Source organism: Moschus berezovskii, chromosome 9 (genome assembly GCF_049115385.1).
Source record: "Moschus berezovskii isolate FMDL1 chromosome 9, NW_MosBer_1.0, whole genome shotgun sequence".
Lineage (NCBI taxonomy): Eukaryota > Metazoa > Chordata > Mammalia > Artiodactyla > Moschidae > Moschus > Moschus berezovskii.
In genome coordinates this window covers 83,361,934-83,382,721 of record NC_142468.1, presented here as the reverse complement: position 1 = coordinate 83,382,721, position 20,788 = coordinate 83,361,934, and the positions used below count along the sequence as shown (strand labels likewise).

General features: G+C 38.5%; 1 protein-coding gene across 1 annotated transcript in view; it reads right to left on the bottom strand.

Moving 5' to 3' along the window:
• The window catches only part of AGGF1 (angiogenic factor with G-patch and FHA domains 1), a 55,325-nt gene that overhangs the window by 2,916 nt on the left and 31,621 nt on the right, over nt 1-20,788 (bottom strand). Inside the window, exons 9-13 of the mRNA XM_055435802.2 lie at nt 20,667-20,768; nt 19,646-19,811; nt 18,082-18,164; nt 2,939-3,066; nt 1,170-1,269 (exon numbers count right to left, since the gene is read on the bottom strand). Coding sequence (XP_055291777.2) covers nt 1,170-1,269; nt 2,939-3,066; nt 18,082-18,164; nt 19,646-19,811; nt 20,667-20,768 — 579 coding nt within the window. The remainder of the gene's footprint in view (nt 1-1,169; nt 1,270-2,938; nt 3,067-18,081; nt 18,165-19,645; nt 19,812-20,666; nt 20,769-20,788) is intronic.

Below are 20,788 nucleotides of genomic sequence, written 5' to 3'. Positions count from 1 at the left end.
TACTTCAACTATAATTCTTTTAATTAGAAAAGATTGACGCATAAGAAAAAACTGTCAAATGCATCAAATACATACAGGGATATTACATACATGGTTATATGTGGAACTTACACTCATTTTTCTACACCGTCTTGCTTAACAATAAGAACAGTTGATTCTATAATAAAACAGAGTAGTCCTTAAACAGCAGTCATCGTATTTCACTGAGATGCTGCAGAATCAATCTGTCATCTACTCTAATCACAAGTAAAAGCAATGGATGTATGTAAACCTACAGTCTGAGCCTCACCTAAGTAAGTGAAGGGTAAGTTAAACCTCTGAATCATAAAAAGAAACTGTGACTGTTTGTTTTCATAAAAGGAGGGGAGGACTTCTCATTATTTTGAGAACCATTAAAAGCCATAAGATACTGAGTGTCTAATATATGTCAGGCATCAACCTAGGGGCTTTATTTTTGGATATTCCTGAAAAAGTTCTCATTATCCCCATTTTAACAGATGGAAACTGAAGTCCAAATGTGCCCTAGGTCGCACAGCAAGTGAGAGAGCCCATGCTCTAACCTGACTGCCAAACCCATGTTCTTTCCTCTGTGTCTCCAATGAGAGGATTTACATTAAATCTCTCACTATTTCTTCAGGTACCAAGTCATTATCAAGAATGTTCTCTGGTCATATTACTACTTTGTAAGGTTTCCTGAGAAAAAGAATCTGAACCACCAATGAACCATGGGACTGCAGAATTAAACCACTGTATTGTCTTCTAGACATGACTCACTCTACTGCCTGTTACACGCTCTGAATCTTGAACCTAAAACAGATTCTCCAGCTAGTACAGAATCTGACTGTTCATAAGGTACACCTGATTGTTCCTGCATGTTAGGACAAGGCACAGTAAACAAAGCCATTGAAAATAAAAGGCACAGAAGAACTCCCGGCTCAGGAAAAAACACTGATTATTTAAAGGTTTAGGAAGTCTCTAAGAGGCTTCCTAAAAACAAAACAAATCATAAACACAAAAATTTGGTAATTGTGATTGCTGCAAAGGTAGTTACCATGTCTCTTTGCTTGCTACCATACTCCCAGCACTTACAGCAACGCCTAGCATGTAGTAAACATACAGTAAATATATCCGTTACAAGAGTAATGAATTAAAGAAATCACAAGCCTTACCGGAGTTTTCATGCCTCCACCATCCTTTCCAAGGCCCTCTCCTTTTTTCCAACCCATCTTCTCCAACATCTTCCGACCTTTATTGCTATCAGTAATTTCACTTTAGAGAAAATTAAGATGATAGTTGATTTTGAGACCATTTAAATCACATTTTTAATAAACTAATGAATTAAAAATAATTGGTACAACTACTTTAAAAAACTACTTGGCTTTCCCTAATAAAGTTGAAGACACACAAATTCTAATCCCACATATACTAAACAGAAAAGCATGTACATGGTGCACCAAAAAGACATGGACAAGAATTTCTGCAGCCAAATCTAACAATAACCACAAATTAGAAATAATTCAGATGTCCATCAGTGGTAAAGTGGATAAACGGTGTCATATTTATACAGGAGAATATACAGCAATGAAAATAAAATGCACCTCACAAAATAATGCTGGATAAAAAGAATACAGACACAAAATAAATACTAAATTACTCCATATGCTTAAAATTAAAAATTAAGTAAAATTAATCTGACACTGTTGGAAGTCAGCAGAAGAGTCACTTTTGGGGAGGAGAGAGGAATAGTGATTAAGAGGGGACACTAGGAGGACAGGTTTCTGGGGTTACTCATGATTTTCTATTTCTTGACCAAGACTGGATTCTGCAATGTGTTAATTTTATGATATATCACTAATATTGATACTTAACATTTGTGAATTTAACATCAATTAAAAAAGTTAAAATGAAACTAAACCTTTCATTTACTAGTTGCATTTTATGATTTTATGGTCTAATTTAAGGGTATTTTAATTTTATGTTCTATCACATTGTCTTTTTAGTTCTACAAAATGTTAAATTAGCTCTTCAATAAAAATAGACGAAGCAACGCCAGACCAATGCATTTCATTATTAACTGTAATCTTCATATTGTCCAGCAATTATTTCAAAAATATTAAAACTTAAAAATATTTGTCAAGTTGTGTGGCCTAAAATATTGTATTTCATATACATGTAGCCTAAAATATTGGCTAAATATATGTAGCCTAAAATATTGTATTTCATAAAATCTGACTCCATAAATTCAAAGATGCACTGTTAGTTTATGTATCATTAAGAAAAAATTGCTATTATAGGTAACTGTAAAATTCTATCCAAGTAATATTATCTTAGAACCAATAAAATATGATATTAAGTAAAAACTTAATAATTTCTAGCTCTACATGAAGAATTTAAATAACTAAACCTAGAATTTATATTTGGAGAAAAAAATGTTGCTAATATATGATTAAATGTAGAAATATAATCATATTGTAGGTTCCAAAATTAGTTTTCATGTTTATCAATGCTACTTAACCAAGAGGAAAAAACTGAATCAAAAATATACGAAAAATAGTATTTCAGGGTCAAGAACAGAAGCAGTTGAGTACTGAAATAACTATTAAAAGTATCAGTCCATTACCAATTTATTACTAGCCCAGCCTTATAAATACACAGTATATAAATGTATGGTCACTCAGTTGGGTGGCTAGAATGTTGGTTATGCACATATATATATATATATATGTGAGTGTGTGTGTGTGTTAGTTTATATCTGATAAATAGGTATGTATTTATGATCATATTCATGTATATGATCGGTAATTTTCCAGGGAATAGCAAAATACCAATATTAGAGGAAAATGTAAACAGAACTTCCACAGTCCTATAAATCAGATTTGTCCTATGAGTGTGATTATGGTACAAAGACTTTTCCAGGCAACTAAAATTTAATACTTACGAATGAACAGATGCAGGAGCATCACCTCTTTGGAAAGTTCCTTCACTTCCAATCTGCTCCCTACGTTTTCCAGCTCTATCTTTATATTTTGGATTCTTCAATGCCTTTTCATCTTCGTAGTCTGTATTCTTTATAAACATGAAATATTCATTGAGGAAAACAAAATTGAAAAAATGTCTGTATATTGGCCTTGCTTAGTGAATATGGTTCAATGTGGTCTCTATTGAATAAGTCATGATATAAATTAAGACATAATACAAATTAAGACAATTATGCTGTTAATATTTTTAGTCTATCCCCCTTAAAATGTTTATTATCATTTCAAGTTGTGCTATAACATAAATTGTAATAGAAGATTATATAAAGCATATGTAAATTATAATATGTAATTATATGAAAATATAGTAAAAAATACAGTATATTTTGAATTAATGATATGTATCCATATTCTCATATGACGATCAGTATTAAAAGAAACATAGAGAACCCCTGGGGTTGGGAAAAAAATCTATTTCTCCTTATCTCTAAGGAACTGAAAGTTCCAAAAGATCTAAAAAGTTTTGATACTGTTCCTTAAAAGGGAAAAATGTAGAAAGTCTTTCAAAAAACAGATAAAAAACAAATACTCTTTTACAATGGCAACGATAATAGCTTTTTACTTCAATACAGCTTCACTATATGATTAATCAGTCACTCAACAAAAATTACCGAGTAAAGACTAAATTAAGCTCTCTGTAAGGTAGTAGAATGCAAAGAAATTTATAATCCTCAAGTGCAGACACACAATTGTCAGCATGCTGCAGTATGACTGGTTCAACAGTGAAGGTGTGCCCAAGACAAGCCAGTGGCACAAAAGAGCAATTCAGCGTGGGGTTTCAAAGAAGAATTCTCTTCCCTTTGGTTACTATTTGCTAACCTTTATATAAAAAGTTGGAGTAGGAAATAGCAACCCACTCCAGTATTCTTGCCTGGAAAATCCCATGGACAGAGGAGCCCAGTGGGCTACAGTCCATAGGGTCACAAGAGTCCATAGGGTCGCAAGAGTTGGACATGACTAAGCACATACATATAAAAAGTATAAAAAACATTCATCAAAAAACACACCACAGACTGCTAGAGCAATGTAAGGAAAGCAGCATAGACGTTTTTACTTAATTTTGCTTTCAAAACAGAAAAATAAAGAACCACCAATCCTAATGGGTATTCGCCCACAAAAATGATGCAGAAATTGAGCTAAAATTTTGAGAAAACATTTTATTCTCTCCTTACAGATCTTCTACTTTCCTCCCAAATTAACCTTGACATTTTTTCTATTATGATTTCTCTTTTAGTAGAACAGTAACAATAAAAAATACAATTCTGAAGAAAAATTTTGGCAGCATCTTCTCTGATATCTTCATAAAGTATAAAAAGCACTAGACAAATACACTTAAGACCTACAATTCTGTATCTAGCTCTGTCATTTAGTAGCTGGGTGACCAGATCTAGTTTCTCCAATGTAAATTGGCAGTATTAATTACTTTCTTGCTCTATCATAGAATTAAATGGTAATTTTTAACTGCCTTATTGATACATAATTAATAAACAAAAATTATACATGAAGTATACAATTAGATACTTTTGAGATTTGTATACATTTATGAACTTAGAACTGGACATGGAACAACAGACTGGTTCCAAATCAGGAAAAACGTACATCAAGGCTGTATATTGTCACCCTGCTGATTTAATTTACATGCAGAGTACATCATGCGAAATACTGGGCTTGATGAAGCACAAACTGGAACCAAAATTGCTGGGAGCGGGGAGCACGGGAAGATGGCAGAGGAATAGGACGGGGCGACCACTTTCTCCCCCACAAAATCAGCAAAAGAACATTTGAATGCTGAGTAAATCCCACAAAACAACTTCTGAATATCGGCAGAGGACATCAGGCACCCAGAAAAGCAGCCCATAGACTTCGAAAGCAGGTAGGAAATAGTATAAGATAAAAAGAGAGACAAAACGGGAAGGAGGCTTAAAAAAAAAAAGAGAAGTTTCCAAACACCTGGAAACACGGCTGAGTCTGTGCATAGCCTTGAAACCTCAGAGGGCCACATAACTGGGAGAAAAAAAGACATAAATAATTAAAACCCACAGACTAAGTGCCCAGAGGAAACTCTCAGCGCTGACACCCGCGCCCCCACTAGCAGGCAGGGGCTGGGCAGGAAGGCGCAGCGGCAGCGCTTAAGAGAGAGGACCGGGCCTGAATGCCCGGAGGGCAGGCTGAGGGTGCAAACGTAAGATAGCGAAGCAGACGCTGCAGCTAAAAGGCGAAAAGGTTGTGAAAAGGCTGTGAAAAGCCCCAACCTAACCCAAATAAGAGGGTAGGTATTGGGAGGGGGCACTGGAGGGCAGACACACTGAAATCATAATCACAAAAAACTAGTTGATCTGATCACATGGACCACAGCCCTGTGTAACTCAATGAAGCTAAGCCATGCCATGTGGGGCCACCCAAGACAGACGGGTTATGGTGGAGAGGTCTGACAGTATGTGGTCCACTGGAGAAGGGAATGGCAAACCACTTCAGTATACTTGCCTTGAGAACCCCATGAACAGTATCAAAAGGCAAAATGATAGGATAGTGAATGAGGAATTCCCTAGGTCGGTAGGTGCCCAGTATGCTACTGGAGATCAGTGGAGAATTAACTCCAGAAAGAATGAAGGGATGGAGCCAAAGCGAAACAAATACCCAGTTGTGGATGTGACTGATGCTAGAAGCAAGGTCCGATGCTGTAAAGAGCAATATTGCATAGGAACCTGGAATGTTAGGTCCAGAATCAAGGCAAATTGGAAGTGGTCAGACAGGAGATGGCACGAGTGAACGTCGATATTTTAGGAATCAGTGAACTAAAATGGACTGGAATGGGTGAATTTAACTCAGATGACCATTATATCTACTACTGTGGGCAGGAATCCCTTAGAAGAAATGGAGTAGCCATCATGGTCAACAAGAGAGTCCGAAATACAGTACTTGCATGCAATCTTAAAAATGACAGAATGATTTCTGTTCGTTTCCAAGGCAAACCATTCAATATCACAGTAATCCAAGTCTATGCCCCAACCAGTAATGCTGAAGAAGCCGAAGTCGAACAGTTCTATGAAGACCTAAAAGACCTTTTAGAACTAACACCCAAAAAAGATGTCCTTTTCATTATAGGGGACTGGAATGCAAAAGTAGGAAGTCAAGAAACCCCTGGAGTAACAGGCAAATTTGGCCTGGGAGCACGAAATGAAGCAGGGCAAAGGCTAATAGAGTTTTGTCAAGAGAACACACTGGTCATAGCAAACACCCTCTTCCAACAACACAAGAGAAGACTCTACACATGGACATCACCAGATGGTCAACACCGAAATCAGACTGATTATATTCTTTGCAGCCAAAGATGGAGAAGCTCTATACAGTTAACAAAAACAAGACCAGGAGCTGACTGTGGCTCAGATCATGAACTCCTTATTGCCAAATTCAGACTTAAATTGAAGAAAGTAGGGAAAACCACTAAACCATTCAGATATGACCTAAATCAAATCCCTTATGATTATACAGTGGAAGTAAGAAATAGATTTAAGGGATTAGATCTGATAGATAGAGTGCTTGATGAACTCTGGAAAGAGGTTCGTGACATTGTACAGGAGACAGGGACCAAGACCATCCCCATGGAAAAGAAATGCAAAAAAGCAAAACGGCTGTCTGAGGAGGCCTTACAAATAGCTGTGAAAAGAAGAGAAGCAAAAAGTAAAGGAGGAAAGGAAAGATATAAGCATCTGAATGCAGAGTTCCAAAGAATAGCAAGGAGAGATAAGAAAGCCTTCCTCAGCGATCAATGCAAAGAAATAGAGGAAAACAACAGAATAGGAAAAGCAAGAGATGTTTTCAAGAAAATCAGAGATATCAAAGGAGCATTTCATGCAAAGATGGGCTCGATAAAGGACAGAAATGGTATGGACCTAACAGAAGCAGAAGATATTAAGAAGAGATGGCAAGAATACACAGAAGAACTGTACAAAAAAGATCTTCACGATGAAGATAATCACGATGGCGTGATCACTCACCTGGAACCAGACATCTTGGAATGTGAAGTCAAGTGGGCCTTAGAGAGCATCACGACGAACAAAGCTAGTGGAGGTGATGGAATTCCAATTAAGCTATTTCAAATCCTGAAAGATGATGCTGTGAAAGTGCTGACCTCAATATGCCAGCAAATTGGGAAAACTCAGCAGTGGCCACAGGACTGGAAGAGGTCAGTCTTCATTCCAATCCCAAAGAAAGGCAATGCCAAAGAATGCTCAAACTACCGCACAATTACACTCATCTCACACGTGAGTAAAGTCATGCTCAAAATTCTCCAAGCCAGGCTTCAGCAATATGTGAACCGTGAACTCCCAGATGTTCAAGCAGGTTTTAGAAAAGGCAGAGGCACCAGAGATCAAATTGCCAACATCCGCTGGATTATGGAGAAAGCAAGAGAGTTCCAGATGTTTTTCTGGAACTTGGCATTGACTATGCCAAGGCTTTTGACTGTGTGGATCACAATTAACTGTGGAAAATTCTGAAACAGATGGGAATACCAGACCACCTGACCTGCCTCTTGAGAAACCTGTATGCAGGTCAGGAAGCAACAGTCAAAACTGTACATGGAACAACCGACTGGTTCCAAATAGGAAAAGGAGTATGTCAAGGTTGTATATTGTCACCCTGCTTAATTAACTTATATGCAGAGTACATCATGAGGAACGCTGGGCTGGAAGAAGCACAAGCTGGAATCAAGACTGCCGGGAGAAATATCAATAACCTCAGATATGCAGATGACACCACCCTTATGGCAGAAAGTGAAGAGGAACTCAAAGGCCTCTTGATGAAAGTAAAAGAGGAGAGTGAAAAGGTTGGCTTGAAGCTCAACATTCAGAAAACAAAGATCATGGCATCTGGTCCCATCACTTCATGGGAAATAGATGGGGAAACAGTGGAAACCGTGTCAGACTTTATTTTTTTGGGCTCCAAAATCACTGCAGATGCTGATTGCAGCCAGGAAATTAAAAGACGCTTACTCCTTGGAAGGAAAGTTATGACCAGCCTAGATAGCATATTAAAAAGCAGAGACATTACTTTGCCAACCAAGGTCCGTGTAGTCAAGGCTATGGTTTTTCCCGTGGTCATGTATGGATGTGAGAGTTGGACTGTGAAGAAAGCTGATCGCCAAAGAATTGATGCTTTTGAACTGTGGTGCTGGAGAAGACTCTTGAGAGTCCCTTATATTGCAAGGAGATCCAACCAGTCCATTCTGGAGGTGATCAATCCTGGGTGTTCATTGGAAGGACTTATGCTAAAGCTGAAACTGCAATACTTTGGCCACCTCACGTGACGAGCTGACTCAATGGAAAAGACTCTGATGCTGGGAGCGATTGGGGGCGGGAGGAGACGGGGACGACAGAGAATGAGGTGGCTGGATGGCATCACCGACTCGATGGGCATGAGTTTGAGTGTACTCCGGGAGTTGGTGATGGACAGGGAGGCCTTTCATGTTGTGGTTCATGGGGTCGCTGAGTCGGACACGACTGAGCGACTGAAGTGAACTAAAGACTCCGCCAGCCCTGCTCACAGAACAAAGGACTGAGCAGAGCGAGCCGGCTGTGGGTGGCCCTTCCCCCAGCCCCCGCCAGGACAGGCAGGGTGGGCGGCCAGCGCCAGAAGGGGCAGCCGCGGCCCCAGAGAGGCTTCCCATACCAAGCTGCAGGCAGGCTTCCTTGCTAACCAAGACTTCTCGGGTACGGGCCGGTCGATATCCGCCTGAGTAAGTGCGCCGGTTGCACACCCAGAAAACCGAGCGGCAGAGACCGGGGAGGTGATAAGTCGCAGCAACCGTGCTCTCCAAACACCTGGTCACCTGAGCTGCTCGGACTGGGGAAGGCACAAAACGAAGGCCCAGCCAAGTCTGCGTCTTTGTGGAGTACCCGAGAACCTGAACCTAAGCTGCTCAGACCTGGGAAGTGCATGCAACCCAGCGCCAGAGGCGGACAGCTCCCGGCAGAGCAACCCAGAGCCTGAGCAGCATAAACAGGGGAAGCACACACGCTGCGAGTGGGAGCATTCCCAGAATAGTCAAGACACTGCGAGCACTCCCCACAGACGCCAGAGATATTTGTTAGCAGTGTTCCTCCCTCCCCACAGCAGGACAGAACAGGTGCGCCGGTGTCCACCACGACCCCCTGGTGTCAGGACGGGAATTAGACACTGAAGAGACCAGCAAACAGAAGAGCTTTTACAACAGAAGGAAATGCCTTGGAAGTAACAGATGGAGAAGTCTTGAACCTACTGCAGGACTGAAAACCAGAGGCAGAGGCTTAAGGCCAAATCCTGAGAACACCAGAGATCTCCTGTTCCAGGGAATATTAATTGATAGGTACTCATCAAATGCCTCCATACATACACTGAAACCAGGCACCACCCAAGGATCAACAAGTTTCAGTGAAAGACATACCACGCAAATTCTCCAGCAACACAGGAGAACAGCTCTGAGCTTCAACATACAGGCTGCCCAAAGCCACCCCAAACCACTGACATCTCAAACTCATTACTGGACACTTCATTGCACTCCAGAGAGAAGAAATCCAGCTCCACCCACTACAACACCGACACAAGCTTCCCAAACCAGGGAACCTTGACAAGTCACCCATCCAACCCCACACACAACGAGGTAACTACATAATAAAGAGACCTCCACAAACGGCCAGAGGACGGAAAGGCCACCCCAAGCACAGCAATATAAGGAAGATGAAGAGGCAGAGAAATACCCAGCAAGTAAAGGAACAGGATAAATGCCCACCAACACAAACAAAAGAGGAAGATACAGGGAATCTACCTGATAGAGAATTTCGAATTTTAATTGTGAAAATTATTCAAAATCTGGAAAGCAAAATGGAGTTACAGATAAATAAACTGGAGAAAAGGATTGAGAAGATGCAAGAAATGTTTAATAAGGAATTAGAGGAAATAAAAAAGAGTCAATATACAATGAATAATGCAATAGATGAGATCAGAAACACTCTGGAGGGAACAAACAGTAGAATAATGGAGGCAGAAGACAGGATAAGCGAGCTAGAAGATAGAATTGTGGAAATAAATGAAACAGAGATGGAAAAAGAAAAACGAATTAAAAGAAATGAGGACAATATTAGAGACCTCTGGGACAATGTTAAACGCTCCAACATTAGAATCATAGAGTCCCAGAAGAAGAAGACAAAAAGAAAGACCATGAGAGAATACTTGAGGAGATAATAGTTGAAAATTTCCCTAAAATGGGGAAGGAAATAATCACCCAAGTCCAAGAAACCCAGAGAGTTCCTAACAGGATAAACCCAAGGCGAAATACCCCAAGGCACATATTAATAAAATTAACAAAGATCAAACACAAAGAACAAATATTAAAAGCAGCAAGGGGAAAACAACAAATAACACACAAGGGGATCCATACATAAGGATAACAGCTGATCTTTCAATAGAAACTCTTCAGACCAGGAGGGAATGGCAAGACATACTTAAAGTGATGAAAGAAAGTAACCTACAGCCCAGATTACTGTACCCAGCAAGGATCTCATTCAAATATGAAGGAGAAATCAAAAGCTTTACAGACAAGCAAAAGCTGAGAGAATTCAGCATCACCAAACCAGCTCTCCAACAAATACTAAAGGATCTTCTCTAGAAGACAAACACAAAAGGAAACACAAAAAGGGCATATAAACTTGAACCCAAAACAATAAAGAAAATGGCAGGGGGATAATACTTATCAATAATCACCTTAAACGTAAATGGGTTGAATGCCCCAACCAAAAGACAAAGGCTGGTTGAATGGATACAAAAACAAGACCCCCATATATGTTGTCTACAAGAGACCCACCTCAAAACGAGGGACACATACAGACTGAAAGTGAAGGGCTGGAAAAAGACATTTCACGCAAATAGAGACCAAAAGAAAGCAGGAGTAGCAATACTCGTATCAGATAAAATAGATTTTAAAACAAATGCTGTGAAAAGAGACAAAGAAGCAAACTACATAATGATCAAAGGATCAATCCAAGATGAAGATATAACAATTATAAATATTTATGCACCCAACATAGGAGCACCGCAATATGTAAGACAATTACTAACAAGTATGAGAGGGGAAATTAACAATAACACAATAATAGTGGGAGACTTTAATACCCCACTCACACCTATGGATAGATCAACTAAACAGAAAATTAACAAGGAAACACAAACTTTAAATGATACAATAGACCAGACCTAATAGATCTCTATAAGACATTTCACCCCAAAACAATGAATTTCACCTTTTTCTCAAGTGCACATGGAACCTTTTCTAGGATAGATCACATCCTGGGCCATAAATCTAGCCTTGGTAAATTCAAAAAAATTGAAATCATTCCAAGCATCTTTTCTGACCACGATGCAGTAAGATTAGATCTCATTTACAGGAGAAAAACTATTAAAAACGCCAACATATGGAGGCTCAACAACTTGCTGCTGAATAATGAACAAATCATAGAAGAAATCAGAAGAGAAATCAAAATATGCATAGAAATGAATGAAAACACAACAACCCAAAACCTCTGGGACACTGTAAAAGCAGTGTTAAGGGGAAAGTTCACAGCAATACAGGCACACCTCAAGAAACAAGAAAAAAGTCAACTAAATAACCTAACTCTACATCTAAAGAAACTAGAAAAGGAAGAAATGAAGAACCCCAGGGTTAGTAGAAGGAAGGAAATCGTAAAAATTAGGGCAGAGATAAATGCAAAAGAAACAAAAGAGACCATAGCAAAAATCAACAAAGCCAAAAGCTGGTTCCTTGAGAAGGTAAATAAAATTGACAAACCACTAGCCAGACTCATCAAGAAACAAAGGGAGAAGAACCAAATCAATAAAATTAGAAATGAAAATGGAGAGATCACAACCGACAACACGGAAACTGAAAGGATTATTAGAGAATACTATCAGCAATTATATGGCAATAAAATGAATAACCTGGAAGAAATGGACAAATTCCTAGAAAAGTACTTTCCAAAACTGAACCAGGAAGAAATAGAAAATCTTAACAGACCCATCACAAGCACGGAATTAGAGGCTGTAATTGGAAATCTTCCAGCAAACAAAAGCCCAGGTCCAGATGGCTTCACAGCTGAATTCTACCAAAAATTTAGAGAAGAGCTAACACCTATACTACTCAAACTCTTCCAGAAAATTGCTGAGGAAGGGAAACTTCCAAACTCATTCTATGAGGCCACCATCACCCTAATCCCAAAACCTGGTAAAGATCCCACAAAAAAAGAAAACTACAGGCCAATATCACTGATGAACATAGATGCAAAAATCCTTAACAAAATTCTAGCAATCAGAATCCAACAACACATTAAGAAGATCATACATCATGACCAAGTGGGCTTTATCCCAGGAATGCAAGGATTCTTCAATATCCACAAATCAATCAACATAATACACCACATTAAAAAACTGAAAAATAAAAATCATATGATTATCTCGATAGATGCAGAGAAAGCCTTCGACAAAATTCAACATCCATTTATGATAAAAACCCTCCAGAAAGTGGGAATAGAAGAGACATATCTCAACATAATAAAAGCTATATATGACAAACCCACAGCAAACATTATCCTCGATGGTGAAAAACTGAAAGCATTTCCCCTAAAGTCAGGAACAAGACAAGGGTGCCCACTCTCACCACTACTATTCAACATAGTTCTGGAAGTTTTGGCTACAGCAATCAGAGCAGAAAAAGACATAAAAGGAATACAAATTGGAAAAGAAGAAGTAAAACTTTCACTATTCGCTGATGACATGATCCTCTACACAGAAAACCCTAAAGACTCTACCAGAAAACTACTAGAACTAATCAATGAATACAGTAAAGTTGCAGGATATAAAATCAACACACAGAAATCCCTTGCATTCCTATACACTAATAATGAAAAAACAGAGAAATTAAGGAAACTATTCCATTCACTGTTGCAATGAAAAGAATTAAATACTTAGGAATATATCTACCTAAGGAAACAAAAGACTTGTACATAGAAAACTATAAAACACTAGTGAAAGTAATCAAAGAGGACACTAATAAATGGAGAAATATACCGTGTTCATGGATTGGAAGAAAAAATATTGTAAAAATGAGTATACTACCCAAAGTAATTTATACGTTCAATGCAATCCCTATCAAGCTACCAACAATATTTTTCACAGAACTAGAACAAATAATCTCACAATTTGTATGGAAACACAAAAAAGCTCGAATAGCCAAAGCAATCTTGAGGAAGAAGAATGGAACTGGGGGAATTAACCTGCCGGACTTCAGGCTCTACTACAAAGCCACAGTCATTAAGACAGTATGGTACTGGCATAAAGACAGAAATATAGATCAATGGAACAAAATAGAAAGCCCAGAGATAAATCCACGCACCTATGGACACCTCATCTTTGACAAAGGAGGCAAGAATATAAAATGGAGAAAAGACAGTCTCTTCAACAAGCAGTGCTGGGAAAACTGGTCAGCCACTTGTAAAAGAATGAAACTAGAACACTTCCTAACACCATACACCAAAATAAACTCAAAATGGATTAGAGAGCTAAACGTAAGACCAGAAACTATAAAACTCCTAAAGGAGAACGTAGGCAAAACACTCTCCGACATAAATCACAGCAGGATCCTCCAAGACCCACCTCCCAGAATATTGGAAATAAAAGCAAAAATAAACAAATGGGACCTAATTAAAATCAAAAGCTTCTGCACAGCAAAGGAAACTATAAGCAAGGTGAAAAGGCAGCCTTCAGAATGGGAGAAAATAATAGCAAATGAAGCAACTGATAAAGGATTAATCTCCAAAATATACAAGCAGCTCCTGCAGCTCAATTCCAGAAAAATAAATGACCCAATCAAAAAATGGGCCATACTAACGCATATATATGAAATTTAGAAAGATGCAAATGATAACCCTGTATACGAGACAGCAAAAGAGACACAGATGTATAGAACAGTCTTTGGGACTCTGTGGGAGAGGGTGAGGGTGGGATGATTTGGGAGAATGGCATTGAAACACGTATATTGTCATATGTGAAACGAATCACTAGTTCAGGGTCAATGCATGTTATAGGATGCTCGGGGCTGGCATGCTGGGATGACCCAGAGGGAGGATAAAGGGAGGAGGGAGGTGGGAGGAGGGTTCAGGAGGGGGAACTTATGTAAACCCGGGGCGAATTCATGTCAATGTATGGCAAAACCAACCAATATAATATTGTAAAATAATTTGCCTCCAATAAAAAATAAATTAATTGCCAAAAAAAAAAAAATGGGCCAAAGAACTAAACAGACATTTCTCCAAAGAAGACATACAGATGGCTAACAAACACATGAAAAAATGCTCAACATCCCTCATAATCAGAGAAATGCAAATCAAAACCACAATGAGATACCATTTCACACCTGTCAGAATGGCTGCTATCCAAAAGTCTACATGCGATAAATGCTGGAGAGGGTGTGGAGAAAAGGGAATCCTCTTACACTGTTGGTGGGAATGCAAACTAGTACAGCCACTATGGAGAACAGTGTGGAGATTCCTCAAAAAACTGAAAATAGAACTGCCATATGATCCAGCAATCGCACTCCTGGGCGTACACACCGAGGAAACCAGAATTGAAAGAAACACATGTACTCCAATGTTCACTGCAGCACTGTTTATAACAGCCGGGACACGGAAGCAACCTAGATGTCCATGTGCAGACGAATGGATAAGAAAGCTTTGGTACATATATACAATGGAGTATTTTTCAGCCATCAAAAAGAATGCATTTGAGTCATTTCTAATGAGGTGGATGAAATTGGAGCCAATTATACAGAGTGAAGTCAGCCTGAAAGAAAAACATCAATTCAGTATACTAACGCATATATATGGAATTTAGAAAGATGGTAACCTTAACCCTGTATACTAGACTGCAAAAGAGACATAGGTGTATAGAACAGTCTTTGGGACTCTGGGAGAGGGTGAAGGTGGGATGATTTGGGAGAATGGCATTGTAGCATGTATATTATCATATGTGAAATGAATCACCAGTCCAGGTTCGATGCATGATACAGGATACTTGGGGCTGGTGCACGGGGATGACCTGGAGGGAGGATATGGGGAAGAGGGAGGTGGGAGGGGGGTTCAAGAGGGGGAACACATGTATAGCCGGGGCGGATTCGTGTCAATGTATGGCAAAACCAACCAATATATTAATGTAATTTTCCTCCAATAAAAAAAAAAAGGAAAGAAAAAAAAATTGCTGGGAGAAGTATCAGTAACCTCAGATACACAGATGACACCACCCTTATGGCAGAAAGTGAAGAGAAACTAAAAAGCCTCTTGATGAAAGTGAAAGAGGAGAGTGAAAAGGTTGGCTTAAATCTTGACGTTAAGAAAACTAAAATCATGGCATCTGGTCCCATCACTTCATGGCAAATAGATGGGGAAAGAATGGAAACAGTGACAGACTTTATTTCTGGGGGCTTCAAAATCATTGCAGATGGTGACTGCAGCCATGAAATTAGAAGACGCTTGCTCCTTGGAAGAAAAGCTATGACCAACCTAGACAGCATATTAAAAAGCAGAGACAGTACTTTACTAACAAAAAAGCCCATTTAGTCAAAGCTACGTTTTTTCCAGGAGTCATATATGGATCTGAGAGTTGGACTATAAAGAAAGCTGAACGCCAAAGAATTGATGCTTTCGAATTGTGGTGCTGGAGGAGACTCTTGAGAGTCCCTTGGGCTGCAAAGAGATCCAACCAGTCCATCCTAAAGGAAATCAGTCCTGAATATTCATTGGAAGGACTGATGCTGAAGCTAAAACTCCAATACTTTAGCCACCTGATGCAAAGAACCGACTCAACAGAAAAGACCCTGATGCTGGGAAAGATTGAGGGCAGGAGAAGAAGAGGATGAGATGGTTGGATGGCATCACCGACACGATGGACATGGGTTTGAGCAAGCTCCTGGAGTTGGTGATGAACAGGGAAGCCTGGCCAGTCCATGAGGTCACAAAGAGCTGGACACAATTAAGCAACTGAACTGAATTGATACACTTATGAAACTATCACAATTAGGATAATAGATATTCATTTCCCACAAAAGTATCTTTGTCCTTTTTTTATAATCCATCCCTCCAGACCCTCTGCCTGTGCATCCTTCCTCTCCTGTATCCAGGAAACCACTGATCTGCCATGATACATTGGTTTGCTGTCCTAGAACTTTATAGAACTGAAGTCCATAGTATGTACAGTTGATCCTTGAACAACATGAATTTGAACTCTGCAGGTCCACTGATACACAGATTTTTTTCCATTGGGAAATATGACAGTATTACCCTATCTGTAATTGGTTGAATCTGCAGATGCAGACTACCAGATACAGACAAACTGTAGTTACGGAGGGCTGAGTACAGACATGAAGATTTTTCAACCGAGGTGAGACTTGGCACAGCTAATCCCTGTGTTGTTCAATAGTCATCTGTATTCTTTTTGCCTGGCTTTCACTCAGCATAATCGTTTTGAGATCCATCTACATTGTAATCTGTATTAATAGCCTATGTTTGTTTCTTTTTTTTTTATTGTTAGGAGTGTTTAACATATACATTTAACCTTAAACTCTTTACCAAAGCCACTGTACCATGTGTAGTCTCATGAGCACTGTATGAGTTCCAGTTCTTCCACATTCCAGAAACACAATATAGTCTTAAATGGTTTTAATTTGCATTTCCCTAGTAACTAATGATACTAAACATCTTTTCATAACTGCCATCTGCTTTGGTGAAGTGTCTATTCAAATCATTTGCTTATTTTTAAATTGTTTTCCTTTACTGAATTTTGAGTTCTTTGTAAACTTCATCAGATACATGATTTACAAATATTTTTGCCAGTCTATGGCTTATCTTTTCATTCTCTTAACAACATCTTTGGAAGAACAGAAATTTTGGAGGAATACAATTTGTACTTTTAAGGATTGTGCTTTTGGTGTTAAATATCTAAAAATTCTTTGCCCACCTCTTTTTTTAAGGTTTGCTTCTAGGAGGCTGATAGTTGTAAGTTCTAGATGTATGTGGATAGTCCAGTCTGAGTTCATTTTTGGATCTTATGAGGTATGGATCAAGGCTGCTGTTACTGCTTTTGTTGTGGTATGTGCCATGTTGACTTTCCAATTAGTTCAGCACTGTTTGTTGGAAAAAGACTATCGTTTCTCTACAAAACTGTCTTTGTACCTTTGCTGAAAATCATACATACACACACACACATACACACATACATATTTATCTATGCATCTGTCTATATAGGTCTATTTCTGGACTCATTAGTCTGTCCATCAACATATTTGTTTCTCTGTTTGCCAATGCTACTGTCTTTAAGAGTTTATAATAAGTCTTGAAATCAGGCAGCATTAGCACTCTGACTGTATTTTTCCAATGGTATCGTTTTAATATAAGTTTTTTAAAAATCAGAAATGGCTACTGAAATGTAGAGTATTATTATCACTTTTCTACTCCAATCTCAATAGTTGTTGAAGTAAACAGTAAACAACTAGCAGGAATTACATGAATCTCAAAATAATTAAGAGTAGCTCCTCTCTTTTATATATACAAATTGACTATGCTTATCTAAGGGCTTCCCTGGTAACTCAGCTGGTCAAAAATCTGCCTGCAGCGCAGGACCAATGTCAATTCCTGGGTTGGGAAGATTGGTTGGAGAAGGGATAGGCTATCCACTCCAGTATTCTTGGGCTTCCCTGGTGGCTCAGATGGTAAAGAATCCACCTGCAATGCAGGAGACCTGGGTTAGATCCTTGGGTTGGGAAGATCCCCTGGAGGAGGGCCTGGCAATCCACTCCAGTATTCTTGCCTGGAGAATTCCATGGACAGAGGAGCCTGGTGGGCTAGAGCTCATGGGGTCGCAAAGAATCGGACATGACTGAGCGACTCAGCACAACATGCTGATCTAAAGGCAGTTTTACACAAAACCAAACACCCAGTTTAGCACATGTAACAATATTTAACTTCCTTACCTGCAAACCGTATTTTACTCGTATTTTCTTTAATTCTTTCCTCCTTTCCAACTCTTTTTCCTCCTTACTTAGTGTTGGACCAACTAGAAGGAAAAATTGAGTTTAAAAAAAAAACACTGAGTTTGATATAATACTGTTTATTTAATAACGAAAAACTGATAGTACTAGTATTCCATCTCCAGATTAACAAAAAGTTCAAATAAATTAATATAAAAGTATCTTGGGTTGTGATGATGTCCTTTCAGCATTTTGGTAATTATATCTAATTGGAAAGTAAATCAAACCCCAAAGAGTATAAGAATGTTACAGTTTAGATGCTAAATACTGAACATATTAATTTTTCAGTATGATTACTGTAATAGTATCCCAGATGTAGAAATATTGTGAATGCAAAAGAAAAAACACAGAATTCACGAGTCATGTAATGTGCCCTACTCATTTTCATAATGTAGTATATAGGAAAACAAAAAAATATATAATGAACATATTTAGTTAGCATTAAGAGGAAAAAATAATGTAAGGAAAATTACTAGTTCAGAGTATCTCTTTCAATTTTTAAAGCCTTAGATAAGAAAGTTTTAACAAAATAGCAATCTTTTACAGTACTATTATAGAAAATAACAGTATGTACACAGATAATACATCAACAAACTATAATCAGGAAGGCAGACATATCAACCAATAAATCTTAATACTTTAGCCTATTATTTTCTGTGTTACTATTTTACATCAAAGTTTAACTGTGGATTACTTTTTATAACAGTAAATAAATGTTAAAGAGAAACCTTGGGTTTCCCAGGTAGCTCAGTGGTAAAGAATCCACCTGCCAGTGTAGGAGAGGCGGGTTCAATCCCTGGGTCTGGAAGATCCTTTGGAGAAAGAAATGGCAACCCACTTCAGTATTCTTGCCTGGAGAATCCCATGGCCAGAGGAGCCTGGTGGGCTATAGTCCGTGGGGTTGCAAAAGAGCCGGGCACAGCTTAGTGGCTAACACTAAACAAATCTTTATTTAACTCTGTCACAATTACTCCTCTGAAGGACATTTAGCTACCGCTGCAGTGCTGCTTCAAAGCCCTACAGACTTGGGACTTCCCTGGTAGTTCAGTGGTTGAGACTCTGTGCTCCCAATACAGGGGACCTAGGTTCACTCCCTGGTCAGGGACCTACATCCTGCATACAGCAAGAAAGGGCCTGTGTTCCACACCTCAGACCCCACGTGCCACAACTAAGACCTGGCATGGCCAAAGAAATAAATAATTGAAAAGATTAAAAGCTTACAGACTGGATTAGCAACAGTAGAGCTATCAATTATCATTCCTGGTCAAACAGTACAACTAAACTATTACATAGAAAAATCAACTACAATCATAATCTGCTACTTAAGTCTCACATTTCAAAACATGTTATTTTTTTAGCCTCATCTGATAGTATTCACTGAAATATAAATCCATCTCCATAGAGTATTTTATCAATTAGATATGAAGCTGGTAGCTACTATACATTTTTTAGAATACTTTGGTGAATTAGAACGTTATCGCACACATAAACAGTACGGTTCACATACCAAAAAGTTCATCCTTCTTGTCAAGACGAAGGTGAGCTCTAACCTGCCCTGGTTCACAGCCATCACAGGTATCGCTGCCGGGGTGAATATGAAACGACAGCACAGTCTCTCCAATTTTCACTTCATCCCCATGCTCAAGTACGTAAGGGTCACATTTCGTTTTGGGCTAAAGGGGAAAAAAATAACAAAAAATAAATTCAAGAGTTACATATGATTATTTATCTTATGGTTACTGTAAATAACGTCAGATTATAACAAAAAATTTTGAGATGGTTCTCAGTGAGACAGACAGACATATGCATACATACACATTTCCACAACATGAGGGTGATACGTAATATTCTATTAGTGGAGAAGACAGATGAACTGAGCAACTTCTAATTTTTATATTATCAAAATCCACTATCTCCCCATCTCCATACCCAATGCTATCAAGAGAAATATCCAACCCAAACTTCATCACAGTCAAAAAGATGACATATTAAGGAGATAAACTGCATCATATTTCCTTTTTTCCTTCTCTTGATAATTTTGATCCTTAACTAAGACCTCCCTCCCTACCCTCCTTCCACATATTATCTTGTTAGGTGCTATGCACTCTGCTCCATGTTAGGGATAGAAGAGTTAACTGAACAGATATAGCCCCTGCTTTCAAGGAGTTTTCCAATTTAACACTTCTGTTAAAACAGCTTAAAAAACCAAAAAACACGCAAAAAAGGATGGCCCCTAAAATTGCTGTAAGAATAACTTCCTTTGCATGGCTTTAAAATGCATTTATCTCTAAAAATAAGGTATAGATACATAATTAGAAGGCAAACCCTAACAGTTAAGTATCTACTTACTGTATATATTTTTCAGCTCTTAAGAATTTTCTTCCACATTAATACATCTGGGCCTGAATACCAATCTGAACTAAATGATATATATAATCACTATGATAACTATGCCCTGAGGGATAAAATATTTCAGTTCAGTTTTTTAAAAGAATATGCAAGTATTTAATTAATAAATATACACTCACCTGAAGAATCTGTTTTCCATTAACAACTGTACCATTCTGACTGCCTTGATCCACAAGGACATAACTTTGTAAGTCATGGTCAAAATAAATTTCTGCATGAAACTTAAAAAAAGAAACCAGGT